The 19,777-nt window shown below is 28.0% G+C and overlaps 2 protein-coding genes across 10 annotated transcripts in view; one reads left to right on the forward strand and one right to left on the reverse strand.

Annotated features, from left to right (window-relative positions):
- lili (LMBR1-like protein) overlaps positions 1 to 9,121 on the forward strand; it is a 20,323-nt gene extending 11,202 nt beyond the window's left edge. Inside the window, exons 10-12 of the mRNA XM_014419427.3 lie at positions 725 to 956; positions 3,836 to 3,992; positions 7,206 to 9,121. Coding sequence (XP_014274913.1) covers positions 725 to 956; positions 3,836 to 3,992; positions 7,206 to 7,305 — 489 coding nt within the window. The 3' untranslated portion in view covers positions 7,306 to 9,121. The remainder of the gene's footprint in view (positions 1 to 724; positions 957 to 3,835; positions 3,993 to 7,205) is intronic.
- Positions 4,251 to 19,777, reverse strand: part of LOC106679998 (uncharacterized) — a 23,567-nt gene continuing 8,040 nt past the window's right edge. Inside the window, exons 4-8 of one of the 9 annotated variants that reach the window (XR_001343055.3) lie at positions 18,496 to 18,673; positions 15,530 to 15,740; positions 13,068 to 13,164; positions 12,880 to 12,925; positions 4,262 to 4,842 (exon numbers count right to left, since the gene is read on the reverse strand). Coding sequence is in view for 6 of the 9 variants with exons in the window: in XM_067047202.1 (XP_066903303.1) it covers positions 13,073 to 13,164; positions 15,530 to 15,740; positions 18,496 to 18,673 (481 nt within the window). In the remaining 3 variants the exon portion in view is untranslated. Of the gene's footprint in view, positions 5,185 to 12,320; positions 12,745 to 12,879; positions 12,926 to 13,067; positions 13,165 to 15,529; positions 15,741 to 18,491; positions 18,674 to 19,777 lie in introns of those variants that run through there. The other 8 variants (XR_002945001.2, XM_067047200.1, XR_010843358.1 and 5 more) reach the window with 8 other exon arrangements.

A 19,777-nucleotide genomic window follows, 5' to 3' on the forward strand; every position in this document is an offset into this window, starting at 1 on the left:
GGTTTATATATATTTTGAAGCTTAGATTTATTTCATTTTGCATCGATATGCCTCATTTCATACTTATTACAAATTAAATGTCCAATGGTCCAGGATCAGTTATGTTGGATTAGTAGATAACGTTTTCTATGGTACTTTAATATTTGTATTTCATTATACTGTGGCAAAAAAATATAAACAACAAGCTTGAGTTGTTTATTAAACTCAGAGTAAGACCTGGGTCAAAATAAGTTAATAAGTATTTTATATATTTTTATCAGCAAGATCGGATGATAGTTGCATGATTAGAAACGTCTTATTTATCTTGACTTTATTTGCATGTTGGCAAAAATATAACCTAGATGTTTTAAACTATAAATAGCTTTAAGTGGTTTAAAGCAATTACTATTATTTTTTTTTGTACATTATTGTAGTTCTAAGTGAAGACCACAGGTAAAAAATGAGGTAACTTTTTTCTCCCCCTAAAAATGAGTTAACATCAGTTTCTAATAAATTTTTAAATAACAGACACAATTGTAAAGTTAGTACTGAAGAAAAATGAGCTGAAAAGCTCTAAATCTCTGTTGAAGAATATGTGCAAAGAGTTAAGAATAAAAGCGAATGCAAGGTAAATTAAGTTCTCTTGAACACTTAGAAAAAAATGAAATACCTCGTTTTTCTCCTATGGTCTTCAAATATAATTGTATATATCTCTTCACCTTCACTATTTATTTATTTTTTTCAGCAATTCACATTGGGTCTGACATCTCTATCGAAGTTAGGCTCATTAGGAGCAAGTATCGAAGTGGTAGTTATAGTATACTTAGCAGTAGCATCTTTGGTCGGCCTGTATACCTTCCCCTTCCTGGCCAACATCCGACCGAGGGCTCACAGGACTCCTCTCTCACTGTTAATAGCTAACTGCGCACTTCTCCTTATACTGAGTTCAGCACTTCCGCTTTTGTGCAGAATATTAGGTAATTTTTACTTTTATGAAATAATTTGGTCTGGTTTTATTTTGCATTTTTTATAATTTGTTAGGTAGAATAAAAAAAAAAGTATCAGATTTCGACCTACTCACCTCAGGTTTATAATTTTAGCAAATAATTCAGAATATGTGTCAAATGAATCCATAGCCTAAATTTTGTAAACATATCTCACTTCTGGACAAATAGTAATGGTCTGTAGTAAAAAGTAAAAGTCGTTCTGAAATTTTGTTTGGTAAAGGTCATAAATGAAAGGTGTAGTCTGTGGTGGAGATTTAGGATATTATTCAGTAATAGATTTGGACATTTTATGCCAAGTACTAGTACCTCTTAAGTACCTCCTGTACATCCAAGAAGTCAAATTATGGTGCATAGGTCGATCATGACATCTAGGGTAATTAATTTACTAACATCATGATTGGGAATTGATCAATAATCACTGAGCAATAAATAACATGTATTATTCATTATTGAAAATAAAAGAAAACTATAATAAAAAAAAAAACAATCACATAGATAACAAATAAAAAATTGAAGTAATAATGACAAATGTTTTTTTTTTTTATGAATACATTTTTATGCAAATAATCCCAGTTAAGATTTTCTGAAATTAAATGCCAATTAAAAAATTTAAAGGAACAAGAAAAAGTTTTTAGTAATAGAGATATCTCTTGAGAGAGAAAGCATTCTATTCTGTTGGTTTGACCAATTAACCCCATTTTCACCCTTTTCCTCTCCCTGAGAGACATCTCAGTACAGCAGTTGTCTTGTCAAAGAAAATTCTGCCTAGTTAAATGTCATTCCACAAAATTACTATTTAAATTTTCTGTAATAAACTCTCATTTATTTAATTTTTAAATAGCTATTGATCTATCCTCTGGTTTAGTAAACCCATTTTCAAACCTTAAACCCTCCTAGAAAATTTACCAAATCTCATCTTTCATTGGGTTTCATATTCTGTGACTAGCAATTTTATGTTCTTCACTATAGTTATCAATTACTTATTCTCTCTGGTTCGTGGATTAATCCTTCAATAACTATAAGGACTCAAGTATTTTTTTTTTTAATCTTCTGTTTTGGTTCTGATTATATTGAGTCGAAATCATGCCAACATATGAATATTATAAAAAAAATATTTTTTTTTATTGGATTTACCATGGGTGTCACCATAAGGTAACAATATGGCACTGCAATGTAATTTTCTAAGAAATACACTGGATAGTAAGACAACATTTGCATCCTCTACAAGAATGATGTTCCTTCTCTAATGAAAAAAGAGAACTATGAAGACTATGTTTACGGGTGAAAGATGCGATCAAGACCAGATCACTTCAGGAGCCCGCTGACAGAGGAATCTTTAATAGAGAGAGGAGCTGATAAAGGCTGTGTGCTACCCTTACCAAAATGGGTGTTGCCAACAGGCAAGGGAGCAAATAAAATAAAAGTTTAGAATTTGAGGAAGAGGTAATCCTGCTGACTGTGGTGATCCTGTACATTTTACTTGGTTAGATAGATATAAGAAAAAAAAGATAGATATGTTATTAAAAAAAAGAAATGGTAATACCATACAGGTATGGATATTCCATTAAAAAGGATAGGCAGTTAAGAAATATGAAGTTGTTGAACTTAAATAAATAAAATTAAGTTAGGTTTCATTACAAAAATGTTTGGTTTTGGAAAATACTGATGGTTGGATCATTAATACCAGGCTAAAAGTTTAAACTCTTTTAAAGTAAATTGTCCATCAAAAAAATGCAATAGGACAGCTACAGGACACTTTTAAGAAATGTTTCCTTATTGTTACTGCTAATTACTAGAGTGCATATTTCAGCTGTTATTTATTCCTTTAAGAATAATGAAGCTTTCCAAAAAGTGATAGATATCAGTTAATCATTTTTTTTTCACACTAGCTTCTGAACTCTTACATAAAATGTAAACACTGTTTGAGTGTGGAATGTCAAGTTGGTTTAATTTCATCACAAATGCAACTCGGTTTAACTTTATGTTAAAAATTTGTGTAAGCTGTATTTATGAGCCATTTGAGAATTAGAAATGAAGCATGGTGATAACCTTTTAGTATTTATTAAAAACAGTAACCTTTTTTTTTATTTTTTATTTTTAGTGAATTCATTGTTAATTCTAATAATTACAATTTTTTTACAGTATTAATATGGGTAAAAGAACTAGTTTGTTAGAAAGGTTAAGATGGTTGCTTCTACTTAAATACACTAAACATGGTGGCAGTGCCAGAAATATTTATTGTATAAATTTAATAAAGAAAAAAAAACATGGAGATAAAAACAGTTTACATCTTGTGAAACTGATCAAATTAAAATAGGATGGGGAAGAAATGAAATAAGAAAATTATTATATTTTTGTTTACTTGAAATAATCATTCTTTTAATCATGAATACCAACTTTCCCTGCTCACAATGCCTAATTTTTTTTTAATTTGTTTTTTATTTTTCACTTCTACAGTTGTAGTTGTATTATATTTTATCAAAATTTTCAAGTACAGTGAACTAAAATATGAGATACGAAATCCTATTCTATTATTAGTATATACTTTATTATTATTTATTTGTTGGTTAACAACCTCGTGATATTCTCTCAAAAAGACTATTTCCTGTTACTAGTGTTATTATGATGCTTCATATTTGCTCATATATAATATTTTTAAAATATCTTACTGAGTTATTAAGAAAATAGTTTGTACCCTTTTGTAGTTGACAGGTGAGATGTACTTTAATTGCATGAAATCCTTATTGATTATTTTTTTAGTAGTAATTCAGTTATTTAATTTAACCTGTAACCATATTTCTTGTAAATATACTTGTAATAAATTATTTAAATTTGATTATTTTTTTTAGGTATCACAAATGTTGATTTACTTGGCCATTTTGGTAATATTGAATGGTTAGGTAATTTCAAAATAGTATTCACTTATAATATTATATTTGCTGGAGTTACATCACTTTGCCTCATAAATCTGTTGACTGCACCAGTGTGTAAAGAATTTTACAACAGGTATGTGTTTTTACTCATATTTACAGGTATTTATCCAAACAAGCAAGTCTATTGCATTAAGTCTTATTATTTTCTTTAAATTAATTTTTTATAATTAATATTTACATTTTCTCCTCTGTAGTAAACCCTACAGAAGAGGCATATATTTTAAATAATTTGTGTATACACCATGAAAAAATTATTTTTTTGATGAGTATATATTATATATTCAGTGTTAGTGCAAAATTATTACAATGTTGTTACAATATTATACATTGCAATAGAGAGAAATACAATAGAAAGAAGAATACAATATAAAATACAATAGAATATGATAGAAAGAACACACACACAAAACAATGAGAGGTGAGATTTGTTAGAAAATAGGATAGTAAAAATAAATAAAATACAACAGAAAATAAAGAAAAATAAATAAGAAAACAAATAAAAAATAACATAATTTGTATAATAATAATAATTAAAAAAATGACATACTTTTTTTTTTTTATTTACTAGTCACTCCACACATTAATATTTCCACAGATTCATGTTGTTGGTGAACTCTTTTAGTTGTTTCTTGTATTTGTTATACAATATGTATTCGGTTAGAGACCATGAGTCCCCTTACAGATATATATTAATTGTGAGTCTCTAAATGAGTTTAATCCAAACTTGATGAAATTTGGTACAATTTATGTTCAAAATAAGAGTGGAATTCAAGTAAACACAAAGTCTTTGACATCGGGCTCCAATAACTCATGCAGAAAGGTCTGGTGACGATTTTGACGATTTATACAAAGGCGATTGGGCAACTGACTTTAGGCTGTAGATTGTTGTGGCCAAATAATCCCACTGGTCATTATTTCTCCTTCTAAATACCACAACACAAGCATAAATTTCTGTAATTTAGAACAAAATAAATCTCTCACAAAATACACAATAAAAATTTTATTTAAATTGATTTGCTTACCAATTACAAAATATTTACATTTTGGTTATTATACATGATGTTAACAGTAGCTTAAGTCAAAAACTAGACACCTCTACCTGGACCAATCCTTCAGATGTTTCTGATTTATTTTCTTAACTTTGGTTTTATCCATTATTCTTTATCATCCCGGTCCTCATAATATACCTTGCTTCTTGTTTGGTAAAGTGTATAGAATTCAATAAAGCTTACATATTTTATTGATTTGTGTTTTTGTCTTATCACCTTGAAACACATTATATGCAATTTAACTTAGTCATTATTTAATTGTAATACAACTCATGAACTAGGTCATAGATTTTGTTAACAGGGTTCTGATAATCCTTCAAAGATAAATGGAAGCATTTCAGTTGTTCACACACATATCTTGTCATATTAAAATTTGATCAAAATTTTAGTTACATTTATTTGATATTATTAGTAAAATAATTTATGTTTATGTTCCTCCTGCAATCCAGACCCGCCCGATAAGACCCCAGGGAGTGACGGTCCTATATCACTTTTGAAATATTAGCTTAAAACGGGAAGAGGAAACTTTAAGATAGTTAAATCGAGCAATATTTAAAAAGTGCCTGAAATTAAAAAAAAACACATGAAACCATCCATGGTAGCCTTACTTATCTTACTTCTCAAACAGAGAATTACAGCGAGTAGTTTGGTCGATGTACAACATGTCACAATCTCACAAGAGGAGATCATAACACAAAAAAAAAGGCAATCCTTAAAAGCGCTTAAAATGGACTACCCACATTTGTCTTGAACGAATAATAAGTATAGTTTTTAAATCTATGAATTGGTGTCTGAAACACTGGCTTGAATTAAAAAAAAAGAAAATAGCTGTGGTATGAAAATATCACGAGTATTTTAATTAATAAATATAAATAAAAAATAAAATATTAATATGCATAACTAATTAACAGAAGGGTTTTCTTAAACAAATAAATATACCTGATGATAAGAACTTACTCAAAACCAATAATTTCCCTTTAAATTTTTGCCACAAGAATCCCACTTGCTGAAACTTCGTGCAATTCCAATCCTTAATTCATGATATATGAATATAGTAGGACCTTGCATTGCATTGATACTTCTCTTCTTCATATATACGATTGTTAGTTTGAAATGGTTTAATTTCTAATATTTTATTATGCACTTTAATCAAATTCTACAGCTAAAGAATTATGTAGCTGTCATACCATAGAAATCTTCAACAATCTGTTGTGGATGAGAATACATGTTTATTTTTTACAATATTCAACCAGTATTAAAAAAGTGAGTATTGGTAAAAGGGTTATATCAATTTTGTGTACTTTATGTGATGCCATATACCATGTAGGGACAACGTTGGCGGAAATGAGAGCCAGTGTAGCAAATACGATATGATCATGTTATTTTATGATTTTGTCAAAACACACAAAAAGCGATCCTTACCCGCTGGACCCACCCCGCTAAGACCCCCGGGAGTGACGGTCCTATATCACTTTTGAAATATTAGCTTAAAACGGGAAGAGGAAACTTTAAGATAGTTAAATTGAGCAATATTTAGAAAGCACAAGAAATTAAAAAAACGACATGAAACCATCCATGGTAGCCTTACTTCTCAAATAGACAATTACAGCGAGTAGTTTGGTCGATGTACAACATGTCACAATCTCACAAGAGGAGATCATAACACAAAAAAAAGGCAATCCTTCCCCATCAGAACCACCCCGCTAAGACCCCTGGGGAGTGACGGTCCTATATCACTTATGAAATATTAGCTTAAAACGGGAAGAGGAGACTTTAAGATAGTTTAATCGAGCAATATTTAAAAAGCGCCTGAAATTGAAAAACAGCATGAAACCCTCCACTACCGCCCTCCATGGTAGCCTTACTTATCAGACTTCTCAAACAGACAAAAATATAATGAGTAGTTTGGTCGATGTACAACATGAAATGAAATTCACGCTGTTTTCAATTTCAGGTGCTTTCTAAATATTGCTCGATTAAACTATCTTAAAGTCTCCTCTTCATGTTTTAAGGTAATATTTTATAAGTGATATAGGACCGTCGCTCCCTGGGGGTCTTAGTGGGGCTGGTCCAGCGGGGAAGGATTGCTTTTTTTTTTGGCGTTATGATTTCCTCTTATGAGATTGTGATATGTCATAAATCGACCAACCTACTATATTTATATTACATATTTAATAATATAATAATTATATATTATTTACTATATATATATATTATATATTTATGTTATTTTTCAGGGTTAGAAATTTTCTTGCTGTTCTAAAAGAAAAGAAAGAAAAATTCCATCCTCCAATTATTCTTCAGAGCGCGACTAAGCCTTCAGTCAAGGAAGATTAATATATAATATAAAAGTGAATAGTTTGCTGAATAGAATTATTTGGAATCAAAATTTTATGTGAAGATTTATTTATTTGACAGTCTACATATTCCCCGCTTAAACCCTAAGCAGACCCCATTTTAGTGACAAATAAAATGCTCATTTCATTTATAAAATATATTTGTTTAAGTTGTAGAATAACATATTGTTGAAATTGAATTCTTTGTCAACATTTTAGTCTCTTTTTAATAAGGAATTCAATTAGACATAGGAGATGGACTAAACAACATATCTTTATTAATAGACCTTTTTATTTTTTTGTTTGAAATTGTGCTGTGATCTAATTTGTTTAAGAGATTCAGACTTATAATAGTAATAGCAGCTAGAAACTGACTTTTATTGATAATATTAAACTTGAAGCTACCATTGTTAAGCTTAACATAAGGAAACAACTTCTTTACTATTTTTCTGTAAATGGTATTTATGTGAGTTTTTTTTTTTTTTGTATTTAAGATCCTTTATACTATTTATATGTAAAAGTTCATGAACTGTATAAGGAGGCCTGTTGAAACCCTAAAATCTAGTCTTGTTTTATATTATTTAATCATATGTATGTATGTTTATTACGTATTATTCAATTTTTTTTTTCTTGTAATGTGAATATATGTATAACTCATTCAGTGCCTCGCATTTTAAGGGATGAACTTTATGTTAAAAATTTTAAAAGATGAATTTTTTTAGAATTTATAAGACTATTTTGCTCAACAATTTTTAATTTCTTTAAATTGGCTATTTTGGATCATTTTAAATATCTCCATATTGTTAATAATGAAATAGTCATTTATTAATTAAAATTTGGCGTTCTTAAGATTTTCTATTATAAGAACATCAGAGTTAACGGTTATTCCAATACATGTACCTATAATTAAAATATAATAAAATAAAATTATTTTTCTTAACTTTCATTTCATTATTATTTTTTCTGTATTGAATATTAATTGGTTTACGAAATAAAATGAAAATTATTACCAATATACAAATGATCATAAACAGATAAATAGATCTGCTAATTTAATTATGAAATACATTTTAATTGTTATAAGATTGTCTCAGTTCCTCTTTTAACTGCCCATTCTTTACCAAGTGTAGTGGTTAATTTAGAAAATTAAAAATTGCAGTGTAATTTTTGTTTCCTAAGCAATATTTGAACCAAATCTATTTATTTTATTTTTTCATATTATTTTTCCTATAATAAGATTTTCAATGGTTGCTGTTTTATTGAGCTTTCTTTAGTTTATTGCGAATGTCATTATCATGTAGGTCTTTTGTATGCATAAAAGACTATTCAAAAACGATTTGAAATACTGAATTTTAGAAATAAAAATTTTGTAAGTCTCTAGAACAATATCGAGTGATATATTCTTTGTTTAAATCATAAAAATATCTACTATATCTATTATTTATATTATATTGAATAGCATATTATTACGGATTTTTCTATATATTTTGCGATTATAAGGATTGTGGTCTCAGCTATGTCTATAAGACCTGCTGATCACAACTTTCATAATGTTCAATGGCACTGAAAGAGTTGAATTCATTGTTTATGTGAAATGGAAATATATTGTTTTAAGATTTTTTTTCTGTTTCTTGATTCTTCTCATAGTTATTTTATTTTTAGGAAAGTTCTAACTTTAAATTCTTGTATTATATGTCATGAAGCTTGACCCAACTTTTGATACCACCCTAGTATTATTTAATACCTCTTTCCTTATTTTGGAATATAAAATAATAATAATGCCAGCTGTCTATAAGTAAACTTAAAATTGATTTTTTTTTTTTTTAATTTATTTTTTACAATATACTAACGGAAAAATGGACAATAATTTTTTGTCACATTCCATTCATTTTAGCAGATTAAATACAAGGAAATGTTTATACCAATAAATTGGTATTTTTTTTTTCCATTTTTCAGTATCGGTACTACATATAGCATTGTGTGATAAAAATTGATCACTTTAAATGACATTACTTTGCACTAATGTATGCTGTAGTATAATGTATGCTAATAAATCACTTATGACATGTTTTACCATTTAATTTTCATGGATAGTTTGTTTAGATTTTTTTTTTGTTTCATCTTTGTTGAGATTTTGAGATTGTTCATTAAACTACTATTAATATTACTGTTTGAATAAGTTATTTTTTAAGTGATTCAACCAAGCTTGTCTCGAGACTGAATTTAATTATAACAGTGTCTTGAATTGACATACTTAATTTATAATAGTAAATTGAAACATAAATAGTTTTTTTATTGTCTAAGGAAATGCATACTTTTAGAATAAAATTTTTTTAGGATAAATCTGGTTAAGTATTCTTTTATCACTGAATATCTCAAAAATAAGTATGTCACTTCAAGGATAAGTTGTAGATTTACAAGAATTGTGATATTTTTTTTGTAAAAAAAAATGTTCCTTCTGCAGTTAGATTGAACAATATTTTATTATACATATTTTATATAAAATACTTTCTCCTTATTTTAGTAATTTATAAATATTTAGTTTTGTATATGGTCAGTGTCTTGAAGTTATAAATATATTTATTATTTATTTATTTGTAATGTATATTGTGTTTTTATCCTAATAAAATGCATTGTGCCTATTTGAAATATAAAATTTTTAAAACTTGTGTACTTTGACTTTCATGAATGTTCCTTTTTATATTTATTATATAATTTTATTCATAATACATATTTTGCTAAAATTAAATAGACTCATCATGGACTAGAATTATTGTTTTTATTGGATATCATAAGATACCAAGAAATTAATTATAACATCAAATGGTATCATAGCTAATGTAATAAATTTTTGAAAATAATTCTTTTCTGTAGCTATAATTAAGTTGGACATAATCAAAAACATACACATGCCTATAGGGGAAATTGAGTCCCAATCCGATATGATGAAGGTCTTATTAAAACCACAATAAAATTTAGCTAATATTAAAGATAATTTGACTAAACATTGATATGAGGAGTTTAATCAAAATCGTTAACAGCCATTTTTTAGAAAATAGCAAACAATTTTAAAATCAAAGTCATAAAGCAGTATTTTTGGTAAGTTGGTTTATGTGAAAAAGTTACTGTAACGTCTCAGGCAAATACTTACCTGTAATACGTAATTTTTGTTTTGTACTACTTTCTGTTTATGAGCTATGAGAGTTTATGAAGAGTTAAGCTCTTCACTTACATTATATCGTACACAGACCATTTCGAGCTATTTCATACTATAACTCATATGAAATCAACACTTTGAAAAATTATTTTGCCAAATATCATATATGTTCAAATGTCTATTAACTACTTAAATTGAAGCTTGCTAAATACAGCAAAAAGTAGTTTATAATGATGATCATCGCAGAAGTAGCAGGTTCCCTGATATTTTACAAAATGTTGATTTATTATTGTTCAGCAGCAACCATTTGGTTTGTGAAAAACTTTATCTTAGGAACTATTTGATGTAAAGATATCTATTAGCACTCAAATTAAATTTTGTTGAATGTACTACACAATAGTTCATAATGTTTATCTTCGCAGGAGAAGCAGTTCATATCACCTTTGCCAAAATAAATTCACAAAATGTTTAACAACTGTATCTCAGGAACTAGAAGACACAGATACTGTTAGCAATCAAATTAAAGCTAAGTAAATGAAACACAAAGTATTTTATAATTAATATTTCTATATGAGTAGTAGTTTCAATGACATTTGCCGAAATAAATTCATAAAATATTTATTTTTAAGAAAACTGTATCTTGGGAACAGATGTATTTTGATTGAGTATTTTTGCTGACTGCACCTCCAACCATCTCATACTGCTAAGACTTAATTTGTTGTGAATATTGAGCTGGGAGGGGGGATGGGGAGGCATGCGCCTTAAACATTTCAATATCTACTTTTTAAGGGCATTTAATTTAAATGTTAAAATGTCTAGATAACAATAGAACCATTTTTGACAGAAAACAAATTATTTTATTTAAAAGAACTCAAAAATGAATTTTTTGTAATTTCTGGCACAGACACTGTTTTTCATCACCCTATATAATGGTTGACAGAGTCATCGATTCGGACTATATATAGTTTTCATTAAAGTAATAGAAAAATGGGGAGAAATAACTTTTTTCTACTCTTGGACTACTACCAAATATTCCATATACAGAAAAGTGGAAGGAATACTACCAATAAACAGAAACATAAAATTATCCTTACTATAATCAATTCGTAACACTGTATCTTAACAAGGTTATCCATTGACTGGTTACTAAAAACTACTCCCTCAAATATTAATTATACTTTACAACAATTGAACTTAAATGTAGAATTACTATCATAGACTAAAATTATTTTTAAATTTAAGTTAGCTATACTCAATTACCACTGCATTCACTGAACTGTTTAACTCAGTACCATAAATACCTCATAGTACAGTTTAAATTTCTATATAATATAGTGAGAAAGAGAGAGAAATAAAATACTTAACAAGCAGTGCTGCCCAAATATAATCACTTGGTACATGACACAGCATACTAATCAATCTATCACTATATATAATAGATCTTTCTGCATTTACATGTCGGAGGGTCATTAAATTCCAAAGTGGGATATTTAAGAAAAATTATACTATCATTATTGTTATTGTTTCCTATTGTTCTTCCAAACTACTCAACTCTTTTCTACAAAACTTTAGGAGTGTTAAGTGGAAATTTTAGAATTATAAGAAACACTAAGAATTAAAAAAAAAAAAATGATTCAACATCTCACATTTAAATTTTTTTTAATACTTATTCAATTAAAAATTAACCCAAGTCCTTAATTTTATAAATATCATATTTTAACTCACTTTTAATAGTTTTCATAATAAAAGGTTTAGTAAAAAAAATTATTCAATGGCTGAAATCGATGAATAAATGTTATTCATAATGTAATAATTTAATCTTAATAATTGACAATGCAAAACAGAATGGAGAAAAAAAATTAATATTTTTATGCTTAATATGTACATATAAAAACAGTACATAAAGAGAAAACTAAAAATATAGATTATATTGAAAATGTGCAAATATCATCTCGAAAAACGTTTTACAGAACATAACTGGTGGTCCTAACTTTTTTATCGGCAGTTGTAATATTTTTAATTTCCCCTTCATAAAAGCTTAGAGTGTAAAAGAAAATAAATTTTAAAAAGAGAAATTAAGACATTTTGACATTTTATACTAATTCACCTGTTTAAAGCTAAAATTTTGGAAAATAGTTGAAAGTCTTGAAACTATGCAGTATGTCACTTATTAATCGAGTAGTAACTTAAGTGCTTCAAGTTTTAATCCATGGAGATTTTTCATGTTCAGTCTTGAAATGGTAATCAATGAGGGAGGATCATGAATTCTTGTTCAACATTCAGCTTGAATTAATAATTTATAATAATTATTTATTAAATAATTGTCGTTCTGTCCACTCATATTTTACTAATAATACAAAGAAAAATAGACATCTAGACAATGCATTCAGAAAAGGAAATGTATTTTAAATATAATACCTCACAATGCCACTTTCAGTCATCCACTGGTAGATTTAAGTTACTACTTCAATATTGATCACATATAAAATAATTTAAAAAAAAAAATAAATATTTTTTAAATTTAAATATTATAAAATAAATTTAAAATATTTTTTATTGTGGAAATTTATTTTTTCAAGTCAATTCATAATTGCTTTAAAACTTACCTTTCCTATGGCTCAACAATTATTAAAGTTGAAGTTTCAGTAATATCATGACGCAGTAGTGATGATTTGATAGTACAACCAAAAACGTAAGTCTCTCCTATAACATAGTTAGAACAAACCTTGTTACTCGTTAATAAAATGTTTTTTAACTCTTAGGTTGAATGATAATTTAACAGTAGTGAATTAAGTTAAATTATGAAGCATTGCATTACAAATGTTGTTGGAAAATATAAATATTTAGATGTTAGTATGAATAATGCTTTTTCTTGGAAATCCTATATAGTAAATGTTTTAAAGAGATTAAGAGTATGATCATACAAAATTTATTACCTTCAATTTGTACTTAACAGAGAAGTTTTAATAATTGTGCACAAAGCATTATTTGAATCAATGGTGCCAGTGCTGATAGTCAGTTATAAAAACTCGGAAATCTACTGCATCAAACATTAAGAACAATAACCGAAGTAATACAGCAGAAAATCTTAAAATTGTTGCTGCTTTACCACCTAAGGTATTTTACTTTTTAAAAAATACAAAATTATCATATAATTTATGGATATTAATTTATTTAGAAAATAGATAGATATTTATATAGATAATTTATATAAATATTTATTGATAAACATTAAATATTACTATTTGACTTTAATTTGGCCGTACCCGGACCATATTCCATTTATTTATACACACGGTCAATCAACAATCTTCCAATATTTAAAAAATGTTAGAAAAAAAACAACTAAATTTATCGAACCACTCTATAACAACATATTTAGTAAACATACTTCAAACTATAAGATGGCATATCTGCTTACTTAATCATTTACCAGAAGAACTAATAAATATATCAATTACAAAAAAAAACTAAAAAAGAAATTGCTTGAATAAAATCAATTTTATTTAATTTGTCTTAAAAGAATCTATATTTCTTTATAAGTCCAACGATTCAGCCAATTCGCCAAGGATATCTTAAATACAATTTTACAACCACATTAATTTTTTTAAATAAGTTTTTAAAAACCTTATCAGGCTATTCTGCCAAGTCAATAATTTCAGTCCAAAATTAACCTTTTTTTTCAATTTTTTCACATTAACATTAAAACTTTTAATCATATGAAATTTACACTATTATACTTTATCACAACACTATTTATCCACACTCCTTGTGGGGAAGGTTGCAAATATTCTTGTGATAAAGTATAATAATGTAAATTGACTTTGATTAAAAGGTTTAATGATAATGTGAAGTATTGACAAAATAGGGTAATTTTAAACTGAAATTATTGACCTGGGGAAAATAATCTGCATAAAGTTTTTTAAAATTGATGTGGTTGTAAAATTATATTTAAGATGTCCTTGAGGATGGGCGAATTGGCCGAAACGTTGGACTAATAAAGAAATATAGATTGTTTTAAGACTTAAATTGGATAAAGTTTATTTAATTTAAACTATAATAACCAGTCTCAAGAAAGTGAAAAGATTATAAAAAGGTACGTACATATAAGTTTATAAAAAAGAAATATTTGACAGGGTACTTTCTTACTTCTATGATTCTCAATAACTGATTTTGATTCATCAAATAACAATATTTGCCTGTAGTTTTTCTTGACTCTACATAATTATTCATTATATTATGATTAAAATTAGCTATATATGTGTGTGTTAGTTAATGATATTATTTATTTAGATATACTTAGATCCTTATTTTTATCGTATTCTTGTATTATTTTATTGTATCATTTTTTTTTTTTTTTTTTATTGTATCCTTTAGCTGCTCTTAAGTTTTAACAATCCTTTATTTTTTATATTAGATATCTATTAGACATAGATACAAAATGCTCATTATCATCTCTATAAAGCTATTTATTGTTTTTATTTGTCCAAAATTCTGACATTTCTACCAATAATATTATGGAATCTGAACTATATAAAAGATTAAGTAAGTACTGTAGTATTTTTTAAACTGTTCTACTGAACAATTTCCATCTTATGGCTTGTCATATTCTTACCCCAAATTTTGATCATATTAGAATTTTTATTTTTTGAAAGTCAATACATCTTAAAAAGTAGAAAAAATCCAAATCAACAACTGTATCTGACATGGTATTTTCAAACTTCATATAAGAACCACACTCAAGTCTTGTCTATATGTAATATAGATAATAATATTTGTCTATATCATGATAAACTTAAATTTTATATTTAATTTGTGTCTTGATTACTTGCTAAGAAAATATGAGTATGTCATCAATCCAGTATTACAATAGTTCTGGCAATGCCAGAAAACTTCAAATAAATCAATGACAAGGTGAATGAAAAAAATGTTTTTACTGATCAGTAATATAACAGCCAGTCAGAAATATAACAGGTAAGATATTAATCTCTGGGCTCAGAAATGACATTAATGAAATGTAGTTTTTGTTACAGAGCAATTTAATGAACTTAGATTATCCATTACTTACCTGAATGAGGCTTTTGTACAGGAGGGTCATCTTCATCTGAACTTTTTCCATAATCTTGAGAAAAAGTAAGTTCTTTCAATTCATAGTTTTCATCATCATTATCTAAAAGTAACTTGTTCCGTATTTTTTGCTTTATTTTGCTCCAGCTATTAATTACATGAATTGGAGCTTCGCTCAATGGGCAAATTATGTGGAAGTAGCAGGAAAATCCCTAATGAAAAATAAAAGTTATTGATAAATGATTAACTTATGAACTATAACAAACTTAAGGAAGATGGCATCCAGCCTTCATGTTTCCAGATAACTGGAACCATAACAACCAACTACTTTGTTTCCAACCTTTTTGTATAGGTTTTTAACTTCTTTAGCTACCTCTATAAATATTCCCACCTCTTTTTAATAAGATTATAAAAGGAATTACAACAACTAAAATTTTAGGCTATCAAAAAATTGTTGAATGAATTGCTTATAGATCAGGTTTTGTCATCAGCAACTTCCTCTTCTTAATATTAAGATTTAAGATGTCATTTTTAGATATTTAGTACAAGTCTGAAACACTGTTTTGCCAATTTTGTTAGAACTTTGTCAAATGAAGACCAGAACATATTTTCTATAATACTGCGGTTAGAGAAAATTTGAAAAAAAAACAAAAAAAAAAAACCTATCAGTGTAACAAACTAACTAACAACATCAAAGATTTATTGTGTTGTATTGATTATGTATGGTATTTTTTATTAAACTTAAAGTTATTATTATTTACTTTAAAAAAATTAATGTAATATGGTATATTATTTTATAGCCCCTTAACTAAATTACAATATCAGGTAAGAATTAATGAAATTAGATTACTATGAAAATTAAGGAGCATAAGAAGTTTTTTTAATGAAAAAAAGGAAAATGTACAAAATGGTTGGAAACCGCTGGTGTTGCAGAGTATTGGTGGTTTTAACGGGTAGTAGTAGTATATCATCAACTATAGTGGTTGCATTTTTGTAACCCTAGAGATGTGAGAGCTATGGGGAAACATTGTGGTTGACCTAGACAATTTTTATATTTGACTAATTGATGCAACTTCATATCCATGGAAGCAAATTCACTCAACTTACATTAACGGGTTAACTATAGAAAATGTTTATAAATGGAGACAAAACAACAAATAACAGTAAGATCTAATTCATGATTGGTATAATTAACAAAGGCCGTCTGTAGCTGCCTGTGACTGAGGAGTTAAAGCGTAGGTCTTTGCAACCAACTATCGGAACTGCAGCAGTGGCAGATAGAATTCGGCCTGGGGAGGGGGGGTTTACTTTTAATTTTATGGCACTGAAAGTTTAGCAGGAATCTCTGCTTATAACTCCCTGATGAAGACCTGAAAATCAGGTTGCACTGTGCAAAGTTGCACAAATAAATAATTCTTTTGTTTATTTTATTTTTTCTGCTGACCGCACACCTTCTTCTTCTCCTCTTATATATCTATGGTCAACTATCTCCACCTCTTAAATAAAATTGCTATATTTTGATTTTTTAAGAAAGAAAGGAGAAAGAAATTTATTCAATCATGCTGCCCAAATACATTGGGTTGCTACATTACACAGCATACTGATCAATCCATGATCGGACATATATAAATTTATAAATTACATTTTTTTGATATGATACAATATAATAACTTTACCTGACTTCTCTAGGATAAATAATTATTTGGAGTACCTTCAGGCTTGGCATTCTTGTATGTTCACTAGGGTAAGAAGGGTGAGTTATGTAAAAGTTGCCAACATAAAACTCAGTATGAATTTAAGACTTAATCTGAAGGCTGGCCACAACAACTTTAAACTCTGTGAGGCATTCCACAATATTTTTGACTTAATCAGAATCCTATCCTGATTCACAGCCTGGATTAAAATCACTTATTGATGTACGATGTCTATTGCAGTGGTCAATTGCAGCTGTGAGAATTTTAGGGGTGAGCCAGGATCAGGGTTCAGCAGCTCACATTTTACGAGGAATTATTGTTAAGATTGCTTTACTGTTATCTTAACTGATGTTTTAGTGTTAGCTGAAAGGTTTTAGCTGATAAATACATCATTAAAGCGCCTCAAATTGCACTGATCTCCCTTTGTCCCAAGTCAGTAGAGGGGATGGAGTGTGGATTAAAATTTTCAATCTATGGAATTGAAACGAGCACTCAAAACAACATTTTCCCGTTATAACAGCATTAGAAAATGTAGGTTTGTTAAGTAAATAGGAAATGGAGAACAGCCATAAAATCCATGAAATTGAACCAATTCTTTTCTGCTAGACTTAGAACAAGGACTTCTACTAATTGTGATGAGTTAGACATTAAGGATTTCATTTATATTGAGCATGAGATTTGGAGTGCGGTGCCTTAACCACTACTAAACTGTTGATCTGGGAGGATGAGGATAAGGGAGATAATGAAGAACGACCACCAACTCGTCAGACTGAGAGGGACAAAATCATGTCTCTAAACTCAATGCTCTCAGGATAGATACGAGTACTGATTTATTCTCATCACTTATCACAATTGAAAATTCACTAGAGAATGTCCGATGGAAGTTACTGAGTCATGAGAAAATCACCTTTTTCAAACTGAGCTTTTCATTGAAAGATTTCCATATTTGTGTGTACCATATCTCTTTATTAATTTGTACATTTTAAAATGTAGATCATATTCTAAATATGCATAATTTTAATCAACCTCACTTTTATTTATTTTTTACCCTCTATCAATAGATTACTTGAAATTTTATTATTTTGAACTCTCTGAAATGTCTCTGGTATGTTGAGTTTCAAATTATCGAGAATCGCCTGGAGTTATTACTGAAAATATTTTCAGTTAAATTTTAGGAACAAGTGCTTTTTCTTAAAAACTTGCATTAATGTTAAGAAAAAAGATTAATATAAATTACATTGAATCAAATTTATATTATTTTATACTGACGCACTTTATCCAAGGTATTTGCAGTGAAGCCCTGTGATTGGAATGAGGCCATTATTTCATGTAATCCATCAGTTCTTTTTAACTCATAGTTACTCTCAACGAGTGTCATCAGATGATCCCTTACCTCATTCATAATTGACATATCCTCAATATTGATAAAATCTTGATCACGATTTCCAATCCTTAAAAAAAAAATTAGTGAAAAGCAATCACTATTTTTAAAATACAGAAGCAGTTAAGTTAAAATAACAATTAGTAAATTTAAATAAATAAGATAACATGATTCCTGATAAACGCATAATAGTCAAGTTTTTATCATTATTTAAAATCCAAATAAAATTGAAAAAATACACATTTCATTTGTTGTAACTCTAACATTATGTACCTGTGTAATTTATATACTTCCCCTCCCTTACCAGTAATCTTTTAAAAATTGTAAATATTTTTGCATCACACGTCCGGAATGAAAGGGGCTCAAATGGAAATCAATGTTTTTGTTAGAAACAAAATTAAGTATTACTAATCTTCTATTCATTTGGTTTATTTTCCGGAACTTTCGAGGAAAACCAGGAATAGGAACAGTAAAAACGCTTTTCTGTACATCCTTTCGGATTAAAATTATGATATATCTTTTCTGAATCATATTTCAATATAAAAAAACAAAAATTTCCCAAAATATGTTCCAATTAATTTAATTTTCCAAAAAATAAGAAAATAACTTTTCTTTCAGCTTTATGTGTGTACCAGTGGTGTAGTGAGAAGTAATGACGCCCAGGACAAAATTAAGGATGGATTTTCTTTTCTGATTAGGAAAATGGAAGGAGAAAGTTACATGGATTTTCTAAAATCTGAATTAGTGATCTAAAATTATCCCACATTTTTTTATATATATATATTTTTTTTTCTAGCATAGTTATTGTTATTTCTAATACTTTTTGAATTATCAGAAATATTTCAAGGAAAAAAAAACTGAAACATGAAAATTAGGGTTCCTCAAGCCTCAGGGTCTGTGGTAAGTTGCCCCCTTTACTCCTTCTGGTTTGAATTTGTGTAAATCATAGTTCATTTTATTACTAAGTGTGAATATTCATGTTTAGTTTTAAAAAATTTTGATCGAGTCTGGCACCCAGGACTGCTATACAAGATCCGTAAATTCCTACCCCCTACATACTTCCTCATTATCTGTTCTTATCTCTCCGACAGATTATTTCAAGTAAATTACAACGGCGCTTATTCATCCCTATTCCGTCAGTCTGCTGGTGTACCTCAGGGTAGTATCCTTGGTC

The sequence above is a fragment of the Halyomorpha halys genome, unplaced genomic scaffold (assembly GCF_000696795.3).
Source record: "Halyomorpha halys isolate HHAL.00 unplaced genomic scaffold, Hhal_1.1 Scaffold15.1, whole genome shotgun sequence".
Taxonomy (NCBI): Eukaryota; Metazoa; Arthropoda; class Insecta; order Hemiptera; family Pentatomidae; genus Halyomorpha; species Halyomorpha halys.